At 38.0% G+C, this 14,602-nt stretch overlaps 1 protein-coding gene across 1 annotated transcript in view; it reads right to left on the minus strand.

Annotated features, from left to right (window-relative positions):
* The window catches only part of LOC134754265 (zinc finger protein 37 homolog), a 94,394-nt gene that overhangs the window by 54,525 nt on the left and 25,267 nt on the right, over window positions 1-14,602 (minus strand). The window contains exon 6 of the mRNA XM_063690480.1: window positions 12,905-13,104. Within this exon, the coding sequence (XP_063546550.1) occupies window positions 12,905-13,104 (200 nt within the window). The remainder of the gene's footprint in view (window positions 1-12,904; window positions 13,105-14,602) is intronic.

A 14,602-nucleotide genomic window follows, 5' to 3' on the forward strand; every position in this document is an offset into this window, starting at 1 on the left:
AGATAACCTCTAACTCTCTCAAGAAAGATATCCGACGACAAAACACGACGACGACTAAACGCTGCAACCTTATTAACTGCAGATAATAACTTTCTGACTCGGACAATATATTGTTTTTCATGGCCGAATATCAATATTTGATAAATGTAATGAATACATTTCACTAACTATGCGATTACATTGAAAAGGAAATAAAAAGCTACATACAGTGCATTTTATTTCTTAGTGAGGTAGATTATTTTTCAGCTGCCCATGCACGTAAATAAAAAAATAGGGGCATAACGCTTCGGCCTCGAAACGGAAGCTCGACGCTAACGCCGACCGCCATACATTGGTTAAACAAACATCGGCGTCAGCGTCGTGGCCCGTGCTCGTGCGTTCCGTGGCCCTCGGGTGACGCCGTTAACACACCTCGCCCTATTTCACTAGTTCGCCGCTCGAAGGTCTTTTCAGTTTGCACACTTCGGATTAGGTGGCCGAGTGAACCTCGCACTTCTTAGATAGATACCATTATAATTATTCGTGCTCACCACACAATAAGCTTCACACGACGGCACGACTACTGGTATTATAGCTTTGTCTTAACTCTAATTGATCCATCAATAAAAATGAATATTGAATACGCATACCATACACCTATATTAGAGGGCCAAATGCAAGCACGTCATTTAACAGGCCCAAAAAATATAACCCACCGCTGTCTTTAACTAAATTTGCTCGGCCCTAATAAATAATTACCATTAGAACTCCGTTATTTCTTAACTTGTTTAAAAAAAACATTAGCTAAAGGGGCCCACTGATTACCAGTCCGCCGGACGATATCGGTCTGTCAGTTGTTCGTAACTATCTAATTTTTGTTCTAACTGACAGGCTGATATCGTCCGGCTGATAATCAGTGGGCCCCTTGAGGGTCATGGCACACTGCGTCCGATTCGCACGTCGCTCCGCGAATCGGACGCAGTGTCCCATGCCCCTAAGGGCAGTACTGATAATAGGATTCATAAAGAAGTCCTTGAATCTAAAATACACCACACAACAATTACAGTGATGAACAAAATAAATCTAATTCTTAATAATATATTTTCTTACAAAAAAAAAAAACATTCTTATATAACTACCCACTTTTATGAACTCCACCGCGTGTTGACTTTATACAAACGTGTAGCACATTCAATAATCTACTAGTATACTATTCATAAAATAAAAAGCAATATCCTCTTCCTCCTAAGGGTCGGCCAAAAGGTGTCAAGTTACGACATAACGAAGTACTAAAAATAATATTTCCAAAACAACATTATTGACGATATTTTTTAGTAAATTTCTTGTAAGTATTATTTTATTTCTCAAGATGTTGGAATAACAGATTACTACCGATACTTGCAATCCTTTCGAAAAAAAACCGTAAAAAATAAGAAACTGGGGAATATAGTGTACATAAATATAAGAATGTCACCTTGAGCTGTTGAAAAAACGTAGGACAGGGTTTGGGTTTGTTTCATAAGGTGTCTAATACATAGTACCATCGCCCACACTGTTAACTGTCCATCGGTTGACCTTATTACAAAAGGCATAAGGTCCGATGGACAGTTAAAGAGAGTTGCTGTCTGTACCTACGGTTTGAGTCCAGACACTCCAGACTAATTTAAAAAAGGACCTATGGGCCCATCCAGCAGCTTGCATGAAACTTGTCAGTTATGTAGCTTATCCAGGGACAAATAGAAGTGGAACCAAACACGTAGTCAAGTACCTACTTGTTTGTTTTAAGCGGTTGTTTCAACTTCCCTGATTTGCAATTTTTCATTGTGCTTAAAACTACCAATGAAAAATATATTCCCCGTCATATTTTCAAAAAGCGCTGGATGGGACTATACTTTGAGTTAAGAACAAACTACACTCGAGAGCAATAGTTTCGGGTCACTAGCATTTACTTAAATATCTTGAAAATGAAGCTGACGTATTGAAATAAATTGAACATTATAGACAAATTAATAATCTTTCACACGTATAAAAACTTATTGATTGACGTGAAGTAATGGCGTGAAAAAATATAAACAAATTAATAGTTTTTTTTTTAATTAGAACTTCTGAATTTCGCAACTGTCTTTATAGTTGGTCAAGCAAATCTAGTCAGAGGAAAAAGGCGGCAAAATTAAAAAATGTAGGCACGAAGGGCTATCGTCCCATAGAAAATTTGAATTTCGCGCCTTTTTTTACTGACAAGATTTGCTTGACCAACTATACTTTTATTTTTGGTTCTGTCATAAAATGTATTTGTCGTACAGCAAGACGCATTTATCCTCCCAAAAATACAATTGTACTATACCGAACATTCACCTCACGTGTGAAAGTCAACACCGACATTGGCAAATTCACCCTGTGCAAAATTGCAGGGAGTAAAGGCCAATTTAAAAAAAAAGACGCATTTATGCATGCGAACAATTGTACACTACATGACAACACAACACATGACATTACATGACAAGGACGAATCAAAATGTATGCATTTATGAACATGACGGAAGGGCAAAGGTGTACAGAAGGCCAAAAGAAAGATTTATGCAAGGCTGTATTAAAGAAAAGGTGGCATACGGTGGTGGTTCCGTACTCGTGTGGGCTGAAATTTCTGCGGAAAGCTGAACAGAGCTAGTACTGATCGAAAATGGTACTCTGAATGGCGGAAGATACGTGGAAGAACTCCTTAATGAGCACGTCGGTCCATTTATGGCAACACTCGGCGAGAATGCGATTTTTATGAAATCCTTTCGGAAAATGGTCGGAATAGACGTAAAAAATAAGGAACTGACGAATAGTGGACATAAGTATAAGAAGGTCACCTTGAGCTGTTAAAAAAACGTAGGTTACTATTTTTATGCACGATAAAGCCCGTCCCCATACTGCTCAAGTAGTGCAAAACCACCTGGATGACGTGGGTATTCGTCCCATGAGTGGCCAGCACGTAGCCCCGACCTAATCCCAATCGAACATGCCTGGGACAAGCTTGGTCGACGTGTAAGGCAACGAGATCCTCCTTCAAATACGCTTCGTGAGTTGAAAGATGCATTAGTACAGGAATGGGAAAACATTCGTTCAAGAAACTTGGTGTAGATACAGCATGCCGAATCACATTGCAGCTGTGCGGGCAGAAAATGGGGGTAATACCAAGTATTAAAATGTTTCAAAACTACATGTTAATATAAAAAGTTCAATATTTTCAATTATGGCTTTGTAAGCAAATGTACGCCATTTTTACGTTATCGATTTTAACTAAATAAATAAACTGTCAGTAATAAATGTAATGTATTTTCTATTAGTAACATTAAATTGTCTATAAGGTTCAATTCGTTTCAATACGCCAGCTTTATTAGTTTTCGCGATATTCAAGTAAATGCTAGTGACCCGAAACTATTGGTTAAGCATTTTTCGGTCACTACAGGGGATATACGTAGGGCAGCTGAAAAATAATCATGGTAAAAAATATATGGGCAAAAAATTGTGACTAAAATGCATCCGTAGTTGGTTATTATTATTATTTTTATTTTTGACACTCACGTGTCTTTTGTATATCATTTCTGTGTGATTTCTCGAATATTTGCAAGAAAACATAATGTTTTGGTCCAAGCAATTTTAATTTAGCCGTGAAAGCCTGGAAGCCTAACGCTCCTGTTGGAATATCGATTTGCGCCGTTACGAAATAAAATGTAACCAAAGTAAGCAAATATTATTAGAAGACCCACGCATGAAGCAGTGGGAGATAGCCAGAAATATGAGCATTCACAAAGAACTAGTAATTTTAAAAAATATTAATGTGCATGTGAACATGGCCGAGGTGAGCGCAGTGAGGGCCGAGTGCCGCGAAAGTTAACGGCGTTTGACAAGGACAGACGACTCGCATGTTGTAAAGAATTTTTTGGAAATGAGTCGCGGGTAAAAGGAAGAAATTATTTCAAGAGTGATGACCTGATGACTTGTAATGATGCCTGGTTTCGACACTGGATCTCGAAAGTAAACGAGAGCCTTTACAGTGGAAGTTCAAAGATGTGAAACTTCCTCAGAAATTTGAAGTTGGACTGTCGACTTATGGTTTTAGATAGAAGGAATTTTGTTGATTAATTATTTACCAAAATACACCAGTTAAGAGATGCGACAAAAGAAAGGAGTGGAGATAAATTAAGCAAAGGAATGTTGCTTTTTTTTGCTTAATTTACCTCCTTACCTGTTTGGAGAAATTGCTGAGAGAAATGGGATTCAATACCACTGACCACATAACCTCTAACTCTCTCAAGAAAGATAACCGACAACAAAACACGACGACAAATAAACGCTGCAACCTTATTAACTGCAGATAATAACTTTCTGACACAGACAATATATTGTTTTTCATGGCCTAATATCAATATTTGATAAAAGTAATGAATACATTTCATCAACTATGCGATTACATTGAAAAGGAAATAAAAAGCTACATACAGTGCATTTTATTTCTTAGTGAGGTAGATTATTTTTCAGCTGCCCATGCACGTAAATCAAAAAATAGGGGCATAACGCTTCGGCCTCGAAACGGACGCTCGACGCTAACGCCGACCGCCATACATTGGTTAAACAAACATCGGCGTCAGCGTCAAGCGTGCACGGTCGGAGCGTGCGTTCCGTGGCCCTCGGGTGACGCCGTTAACACACCTCACCCTATTTCACGAGCTTTCACACTTTCGCCGCCGCTCGAAAGTCCTTTCAGTTTGCACACTTCGGATTAGGTGGCCGAGTGAACCTCGCACTTCTTAGATAGATACCATTATAATTATTCGTGCTCACCACACAATAAGCTTCACATGACGGCACGACTACTGGTATTTGCTTTGTCTTAACTCTAATTGACCCATCAATAAAAATGAATATTGAATACGCATACAATACACATCTATTAGAGGGCCAAATGCAAGCACGACATTTAACAGGCCCAAAAAATATAACCCACCGCTGTCTTTAACTAAATTTGCTCGGCCCTAATAAATAATTACCATTAGAACTCCGTTATTTCTTAACTTGTTTAAAAAAAAACATTAGCTAAAGGGGCCCACTGATTACCAGTCCGCCGGACGATATCGGCCTGTCAGTTGTTCGGAACTATCTAATTTTTGTTCTAACTGACAGGCTGATATCGTCCGGCTGATAATTAGTGGGCCCCTTGAGAGGCATGGCACACTGCGTCCGATTCGCACGTCGCTCCGCGAATCGGGCGCAATGTCCCATGCCCCTAAGGGCAGTACTGATAATAGGATTCATAAAGAAGTCCTTGAATCTAAAATAAACCACACAACAATTACAGTGATGAACAAAATTAATCTAATTCTTAATAATATATTTTCTTACACAAAAAATAAAATTCTTATATAACTACCAACTTTTATGAACTCCACCGCGTGTTGACTTTATACAAACGTGTAGCACATTTAATAATTTACTAGTATGCTATTCATAAAATAAAAAGCAATATCCTCTTCCTCCTGAGGGTCGGCCAAAAGGTGTCAAGTTACGACATAACGAAGTACTAAAAATAATATTTCCAAAACAACATTATTGACGATATTTTTTAGTAAATTTCTTGTAAGTATTATTTTATTTCTCAAGATGTTGGAATAACAGATTACTACCGATACTTGCAATCCTTTCGAAAAAAAACCGTAAAAAATAAGAAACTGGGGAATATAGTGTACATAAATATAAGAATGTCACCTTGAGCTGTTGAAAAAACGTAGGACAGGGTCAGTATAATTGCGATAAAGCATTACTTGCCTTGAGAAGGGTGACCTTTGGAGTTTTGGTAGGTAATTTCGACGTATTCAGACAATAAATCCCTAGAAGGGCCGAAAGCTTAAGATTTTCAGCAAGATAATGACCCGAAGCACACAACAAATGCATCAAATAGATGGCTGCCACAAGCCACAATCGCCCTAAACCAACCCAACGTAACAAAATTAACAAAACAAAATTTAACGATTCCTACTTCAGTGCACTGACAAAAGCTTGAGACCAAACCGACCCTGAATATTTAACATCACTACTATCACTTGTTGAAACCGTGCCTCGAAAATGAGCATCAGTGACAGAAGCAGCACGAAACCACACGATAGAACACGAAATCTTAGATCAAGTTTAATTCGTGTTAATGCCAGTTATATTATATCCCCTGGGCAAATAACAATTACCAATGTTTATATATTTATGTTTCTCGACTCTTATTATCTGTATTTAAAAGCAATGAAATGTGCTACAAGTTTAGATATATTCATGAATGAATTGTATGAATGAATATTCATGAAGTAGGATTTCGAATGTAGTTATATGTACATTGAGCTGCGAAATTGCATGGAGAAATTATGAATGACTTTATTGATAAAGTCGCTATGCACTTTTACGACTGATGGTACAGTCGACAGCGGATAGCTAAGCGGGCGAGGTTTTCTAAATAATGTACACACGCTTTTATTTTCATAAGAATAAAGATGTGTTCAGTTCATTTTGAATACCTCGCCTGCTTAGCAACTTCTGTATAAAAAAATATTTTTCTGGTTTATTTTGTCCATCACATTACAACTATTATAAATAGATATACATATGTATACATATATATTAAGTATTATTTTCGTTAACGAGTCAAGGATTGGAAGTTTTAAATCTTAAAATGGTTGATTCGTTGACGATAATACTTCATGAAAACCAGCTGAACTCCTCGACTAGTACGTTTTGTTTGATAAGGTGTCTAATACATAGTACCATCGCCCGCACTGTTAACTGTCCATCGGTGGACCTTATTACAAAAGGCATAAGGTCCGATGGACCGTTAAAGAGTGTTGCTGTCTGTACCTACGGTTTGAGTCGCGACTAATAAATAAAAAAACCGGCCAAGTGCGAGTCGGACTCGGGTTCCAAGGGTTCCGTATATTACACAATTTAAACAATGTATTTTTTATGTGAAACGTAAGTGAAATCTCTTAAAAAAACCTGTAGGGCTCGGATCAAAAACTAAGTAATTAAGTCCGACGCACGCTTGACTGCAATTTATAATAGGTTTTCCTGTAATATATAGGTAGAGATCTATTTTGTTTATTTTTTTCAAAATTTTAGACCCAGTAGTTTCGGAGATAAAGGTGGGAATGTTCAATTTTTGCCTATTTTCTTGAATAACTTCTAAATTCTTTATCCTAAAATTATTAAAAAAATATATTTGAGATTCCCACAATGAGCTCTTTCATTTGATATATAACACGATATAGTTTGAAAAACTTAATTTTTTAATTTTCTCATTTACCCCCCAAAAGTGGCCCTTATGTTTAAAATTCATTTATTTGCGTTACATGTTCGGCTTTGGGTCACAAACTTACATATGTATACCAAAATTCAACTTAATTGGTCCAGTAGTTTCGGAGAAAATAGGCTGTGACAGACGGACAGACAGACAGACAGACGGACAGACAGACAGACGCACGAGTGTTCCTATAAGGGTTCCGTTTTTTCCTTTTGAGGTACGGAACCCTAAAAAGGACCTATGGGCCCATCCAGCAGTATGAAACTTGGCAGTTATGTAGCTTATCCGGGGACAAATGGAAGTGGAATGGGACTATACTTTGAGTTAAGAACTCGAACTACACTCGAGAGCAATAGTTTCGGGTCACTAGCATAATCGAAGCTGACGTATTGAACTAAATTGAACATTATAGACAAATTAATAATCTTTAATTACACGTATAAAAACTCATTGATTGACGTGAAGTAAAGCCGTGAAAAAAATATAAACAAATTGATAGTTTTTTTTTTTAAATTAGTACTTCTGATTTTCGCAACTGTCTTTACAGTTGGTCAAGCAAATCTAGTCAGAAGAAAAAGGCGGCAAATTTAAAAAATGTAGGCACGAAGGGTTATCGTCCCATAGAAAATTTGAATTGACCAACTATACTTTTGTTTTTGTTCTATCATAAAATGTATTTGTCGTACAGCAAGACGCATTCATCCTCCCAAAAATGACATTATGTCATGCTCAAGGACGAATCAAAATGTATGCATGTATGAACATGACGGAAGGGCAAAGGTGTACAGAAGACCAAGAGAAAGATTTATGCAAGGCTGTATTAAAGAAAAGGTGGCGTACGGTGGTGGTTCCGTACTCGTGTGGGCTGGAATTTCTGCGGAAAGCCGAACAGAGCTAGTACTGCTCGAAAATGGTACTCTGAATAGCGGAAGATACGTGGAAGAACTCATTAATGAGCACGTCGGTCCATTTATGGCAACACTCGGTGAGAATGCGATTTTTATGAAATCCTTTCGGAAAATGGTCGGAAAAGACGTAAAAAATAAGGAACTGGCGAATAGTGGACATAAATATAAGAAGGTCACCTTAAGCTGTTAAAAAAACCTAGGACGCTATTTTTATGCACGATAAAGCCCGTCCCCATACTGCTCGAGTAGTGCAAAAGTGGGACAAGCTTGGTCGACGTGTAAGGCAACGAGATCCTCCTTCAATTACGCTTCGTGAGTTGAAAGAAAGTTAAATTGAAATAATAACTATTAATAATAAACTGACAAATCAATTCAATTAATCATTTACCAATATAATTATTTATGACGATATATTCTTAGATTTAGTTTTAAGATTTGCGGTCATTTATTTTATTTTTATTTAAATTGATTACTAATAAGTAAATGTAATTAGCCTAGAATAATATTACTATTGTGTGCCCTTACAGGGTGTCATGATCTGACTTTATATTATGTAACACCTATTATGTACATGACAATACAATAAATAAATGATAAATGATTAAAAAAAAAGATGCATTAGTACAGGAATGGGAAAACATTGTTTAAGAAACTTGGTGTAGGTACAGCATGCCGAATCGCATTGCAGCTGTGCGGGCAGAAAATGGGGGTAATACCAAGTATTAAAATGTTTCAAAACTACATGTAAATATACAAAGTTCAATATGTTCAATATTGGCTTTGTAAGCAAATGTACGCCATTTTTACGTTATCGTTTTTAACTAAATACATAAACTATCAGTAATAAATGAAATGTATTTTATATTAGTAACATTAAATTGTCTATAAGGTTCAATTCGTTTCAATACGCCAGCTTTATTAGTTTTCGCGATATTCAAGTAAATGCTAGTGACCCGAAACTATTGGTCTCGGGTGTATAAGCATTTTTCGGTCACTACAGTGATAGGGGATATACGTAGGGCAGCTGAAAAATAATCATGGTAAAAAATATATGGGCAAAAAATTGTGACTGAAATGCATCAGTAGTTGGTTATTATTATTTTTTATTTTTGACACTCACGTGTCTTTTGTATATCATTTCTGTGTGATTCCTCGAATATTTGCAAGAAAACATAATGTTTTGGTCCAAGCAATTTTAATTTAGCCGTGATTGCCTGGAAGCCTAACGCTCCTGTTGGAATATCGATTTGCGCCGTTACGAAATAAAATGTAACCAAAGTAAGCAAATATTATTAGAAGACCCACGGATGAAGCAGTGGGAGATAGCCAAAAATATAAGCATTAATAAAGAACTAGTACAAAAAAAAAATTATGTGCATGTGAACATGGCCGAAGTGGGGGCTGAGTGCCGCGGAAGTTAACGGCGTTTGACAAGGACAGACGACTCAGATGTTGTAAAGAGTTTTTTTGGAAATGAGTCGCGGGTAAAAGCAAGAAAAGTGATGACCTGATGACTTGTAATGAGGCCTGGTTCCGACCCTGGATCCCGAAAGTAAACGAGAGCCTTTACAGTGGAAGCTCAAAGATGTGAAACTTCCTCAGAAATTGTTAACTGTGGACCAGAAACACTTATGGTTTTAGATAGAAGGAATTTCGCCGATTGATTATTTGCCAAAATACACCAGTTAAGAGATGCGACAAAAGAAACGAGTGGAGATAAATTAAAAAAAGTAATTTTGTTTTTTTTTTGCCTAATTTACCTCTTTACCTGTTTGGGGAAATTGCTGAGAGAAATGGGATTCGATACCACTGACCACATAACCTCTAACTCTCTCAAGAAAGATATCCGACGACAAAACACGACGACGACTAAACGATGCAACCTTATTAACTTCAGATAATGACTTTCTGACACAGACAATATATTGTTTTTCATGGCCTAATATCAATATTTGATAAATGTAATGAATACATTTCACTAACTATGCGATTACATTGAAAAGGAAATAAAAAACTACATACTAGTGCATTTTATTTCTTAGGTAGATTATTTTTCAGCTGCCCGTGCACGTAAATCAAAAAATAGGGGCATAACGCTTCGGCCTCGAAACGGACGCTCGACGCTAACGCCGACCGCCATACATTGGTTAAACAAACATCGGCGTCAGCGTCAAGCGTGCACGGTCGGAGCGTGCGTTCCGTGGCCCTCGGGTGACGCCGTTAACACACCTCGCCCTATTTCACGAGTTTCCACACTTTCGCCGCCGCTCGAAAGTCCTTTCAGTTTGCACACTTCGGATTAGGTGGCCGAGTGAACCTCGCACTTCTTAGATAGATACCATTATAATTGTTCGTGCTCACCACACAATAAGCTTCACACGACGGCACGACTACTGGTATTAGCTTTGTCTTAACTCTAATTGATCCATCAATAAAAATGAATATTGGATACGCATACCATACACCTCTATTAGAGGGCCAAATGCAAGCACGTCATTCAACAGGCCCAAAAAATATAACCCACCGCTGTCTAACTAAATTTGCTCTGCCCTAATATAGTAATTTGTGCAACAAGAGAGAAAAGTGGGTTTTTCTTGCGAGTGTTTATTTTGTGTCCCGGGAAAGCGAAAGATTCTATAATTGAATCAAGAGCGAAGCGAGTGATTCTAAGTTAGAATCTTTAGCGTAGCGAGGGACTCAAAAACACGAGATGTAAAATAACTTTGCTCTCGTGTTGCACACATAATTTTTCACCTCAGTAGTGAGTACATATTAAAGGTTAAAACGTATTTCGAATTACACAGAATAATACAGACAAAAAAAAGGTATGAAGTGGCAGTTCATGACCTTCACTAAATTAAAAAGCTACTTTGTTTCACTCCAGGGAGTGACGAAAGTAAGCTTGTTCGAGCTGATGAGGTGAAAAATAATTACCATTAGAACTTCTTAACTTGTTTAAAAAAACATTAGCTTAAGGGGCCCACTGATTACCAGTCCGCCGGACGATATCGGCCTGTCAGTTGTTCGGATCTTTCTAATTTTTGTTCTAACTGACAGGCTGATATCGTCCGGCTGATAATCACCCTTGAGGGGCATGGCACACTGCGTCCGATTCGCACGTCGCTCCGCGAATCGGACGCAGGGTCCCATGCAACTCATGCTAGCAGGTCTGATATACGTAGGGCAGCTGAAAAATAATCATGGCAAAAATTATATGGGCAAAAAATTGTGACTGAAATGCATCCGTAGTTGGTTATTATTATTTTTTATTTTAACAACGTGTCTTTTGTATATCATTTCTGTGTGATTTCTCGAATATTTGCAAGAAAACATAATGTTTTGGTCCAAGCAATTTTAATTTAGCCCTGAAAGCCTGGAAGCCTAACGCTCCTGTTGCAATATCGATTTGCGCCGTTACGAAATAAAATGTAACCAAAGTAAGCAAATATTATAAGAATACCCACGGATTCAGTGGGAGATAGCCAAAAATATGAGCATTAATATAGAACTAGTACTTTAAAAAAATATTAATGTGCATGTGAACATGGCCGAGGTGAGCGCAGTGAGGGCCGAGTGCCGCGAAAGTTAACGGCGTTTGACAAGGACAGACGACTCACATGTTGTAAAGAGTTTTTTGGAAATGAGTCGCGGGTCGAATGATGAAATTAAGTCGATGGAAGACATTATTTCAAGAATGATGACCTGATGAGTTGTAACGATGCCTGGTTTCGACACTGGATCGCGAAAGTAAACGAGAGCCTTTACAGTGGAAGTTCAAAGATGTGAAACTTCCTCAGAAATTGAAAGTTCGACTGTCGACCAGAAACACTTATGGTTTTAGATAGAAGGAATTTTGTTGATTGATTATTTACCAAAATACACCAGTTAAGAGATGCGACAAAAGAAAGAAAGGAGTGGAGATAAATTAAGCAAAGGAATTTTGTTTCTTTTTTTTTGCTTAATTTACCACTTTACCTGTTGCAGGAAATTGCTAAGAAATGAGATTCGATACCACTGACCACAACCTTTATAGGTGGACTTATATCCAGACTGACAGAGACTCCCACACGACTATTAACCCTCTCAAGAAAGATATCAGACGACTAAATGCTGCAGCCTTATTATCAGCAGATAATGAATTTAACCCAAAGGCAAAGGATTATTTTTCATGGCCTAATATCAATATTTGATGCATGTTAAAAAGCATTTCACTAACTAGGCGATTACATTGAAAAGGAAATGAAAAGCTACATACGAGTGTCTTTTATTTCTTATTCAGGTAGATTATTTTTCAGCTGCGCACGGAGATCATAAAATAGGGACATGGCACACTGCGTCCGATTCGCACGTCGCTCCGACGTACAAGCGGGACGTCGCTATAATACGCGCATAGCATTGTCTCGCTCAAACTTCGGAGCGACGTGCGAATCGGACGCAGTGTGTCATGCCCCATAATCTGAAACTCCGTAATGAAACGATGTATCTTAACCGAGTTTGGGCTAAATGGTGTTTGGGCCTGATTGTAATTGCCATAATGTGTATAGAGTCATGACCGGCTAATTTAAGTGTTTTTTTTTATATAATCTCACTATGAGTTATGTTTTTTTGTCATTATTGTCAAAGACATGCTTGATACCTGGCTTCTGAAAGCAATGTGTCTGATTGTGTAATATAATATATAAGGGCTTGTTACCTCTCGGAAAAGCGTTTTCCACAGATGGGGCACTCGTGGCGCTTTTCGCCGCTGTGCACTCGCTTGTGCCGCTTGAGGTGCGAGCGCGTCATGAGCGCCAGCCCGCACACGTCGCACGCGTGCGGCTTCACCCCCGAGTGGGAGAGCTTGTGCATCTTGAATGACGACGTGTGGATGAAAGACTTCCCGCACAGGTCGCACTGAAACGTGACAAACTCACGGTTTACTCGCATTACATACTAGATATAAAACTTTCGCGTTTTAAGTGTTTCTACGCAGGTTAGGTACGGTTGCTCCCGTTACTGTTAATACTGTTAGTACCGGGAAATCCCGGGAAATTTCAACTTTTCGGGTACCGGTTCTGGTAATGAAAATCCCGGTTCTTCGGTACTTTTCGGTACTGAAAAGTTAGTAAAGTAAACCGCATTAATCACTTTAAAATTTGGCGCCTAATCTCCGTAGCACCCTTGTAGTACTCTCGGCAGTCTCGGCTGCCCAAGGTTTGTCCCGCTCGGTATTTCCCGGCTACGATTTGGGCTTTGGCGCGATAACTACATTAACTACCCAAAGTCCCCAACCTTGACAGTCCGGCTCGAGTAGTCAAATAAATAGTTATTACAAGTATTGTAGCTGTTGTAGTTTGATGGTCTATACATGTGAATTAAAATAAAGAAGTAAAGATTAGGGGGCCAACCCGAACGTACTCTTTGATATTTAAATTATTATATTTTTCTTAAAAAGAAAAATAAAATAATTTAAAAAGAAAAGGACAAACTACACACATCAGTAAGGGAAAGTTTTAAAAACGTAAGGTGGATCAACGAGTGCTAGTGGATTACGCAAGCATTTAAAAAAGGTTCATTAAATTGTCCTTGACGTGCAGCCAGACCCACAACCAGGACGTGGATCAACGAGTGCTAGTGGATTACGCAAGCATTTAAAAAAGGTTCATTTAATTGTCCTTGACGTGCAGCCAGACCCACAACCAGGACCCAGTACAAGAGATGATTATTTGCACACAGACGTTTTCCCAACGCCAACTACTCAAGAACGTGAAGCTTATAGTCTACTTAATGAATTTGATTGTAAACCCAAAAATAACAAAAACGACAGAATTTGTCGCATGGTTCCACTCGACAGAGTTCCTTTTAAACAGTTTACCATATCTCTCGATTTGACACCGCTGCTTGAAGGAGCTGGTCAACCGCTGCCTAATAAATCTCCCAGCACAATCAGGGACATTCCACTCAAGGAATATGACACAAAAAGAGAACGCCTTCGTGAAGGTCTACGAAAGTTAATGAGTGAAGAAAGAAAATACTATTTCTCTTTTTTTTTGGTTAAGGTTATGAAATGTTCTTATGAGTCATTAATTTCTTTTCCATTTATTGATCATTAAAATAATAGTTTGTGACATATTTTTTTATAGATCTTGTGCGTAAAATGCCGCAGTGCGTAAAATTATTGAATAAAGTAAGAAACCTTAAGTACATAATTGTGATTTTTTTGCTAGTGTCGATATGCTACATTTTGTTTTTTTCTAGGTTGTGTTTGTACTGAATTACACAAAATTGAATCTTAATTTTCAGTTTCATATAAGTAATTCATCATTTAACAAAAAATACAACAGTAAATACTCAGTACCGAAAAGTACCGAAATCCCGGTTCTTTCCCAGTACCGGAAATGTCAGTCCCGGT

This window comes from Cydia strobilella, chromosome Z, assembly GCF_947568885.1.
Source record: "Cydia strobilella chromosome Z, ilCydStro3.1, whole genome shotgun sequence".
Classification (NCBI taxonomy): domain Eukaryota; kingdom Metazoa; phylum Arthropoda; class Insecta; order Lepidoptera; family Tortricidae; genus Cydia; species Cydia strobilella.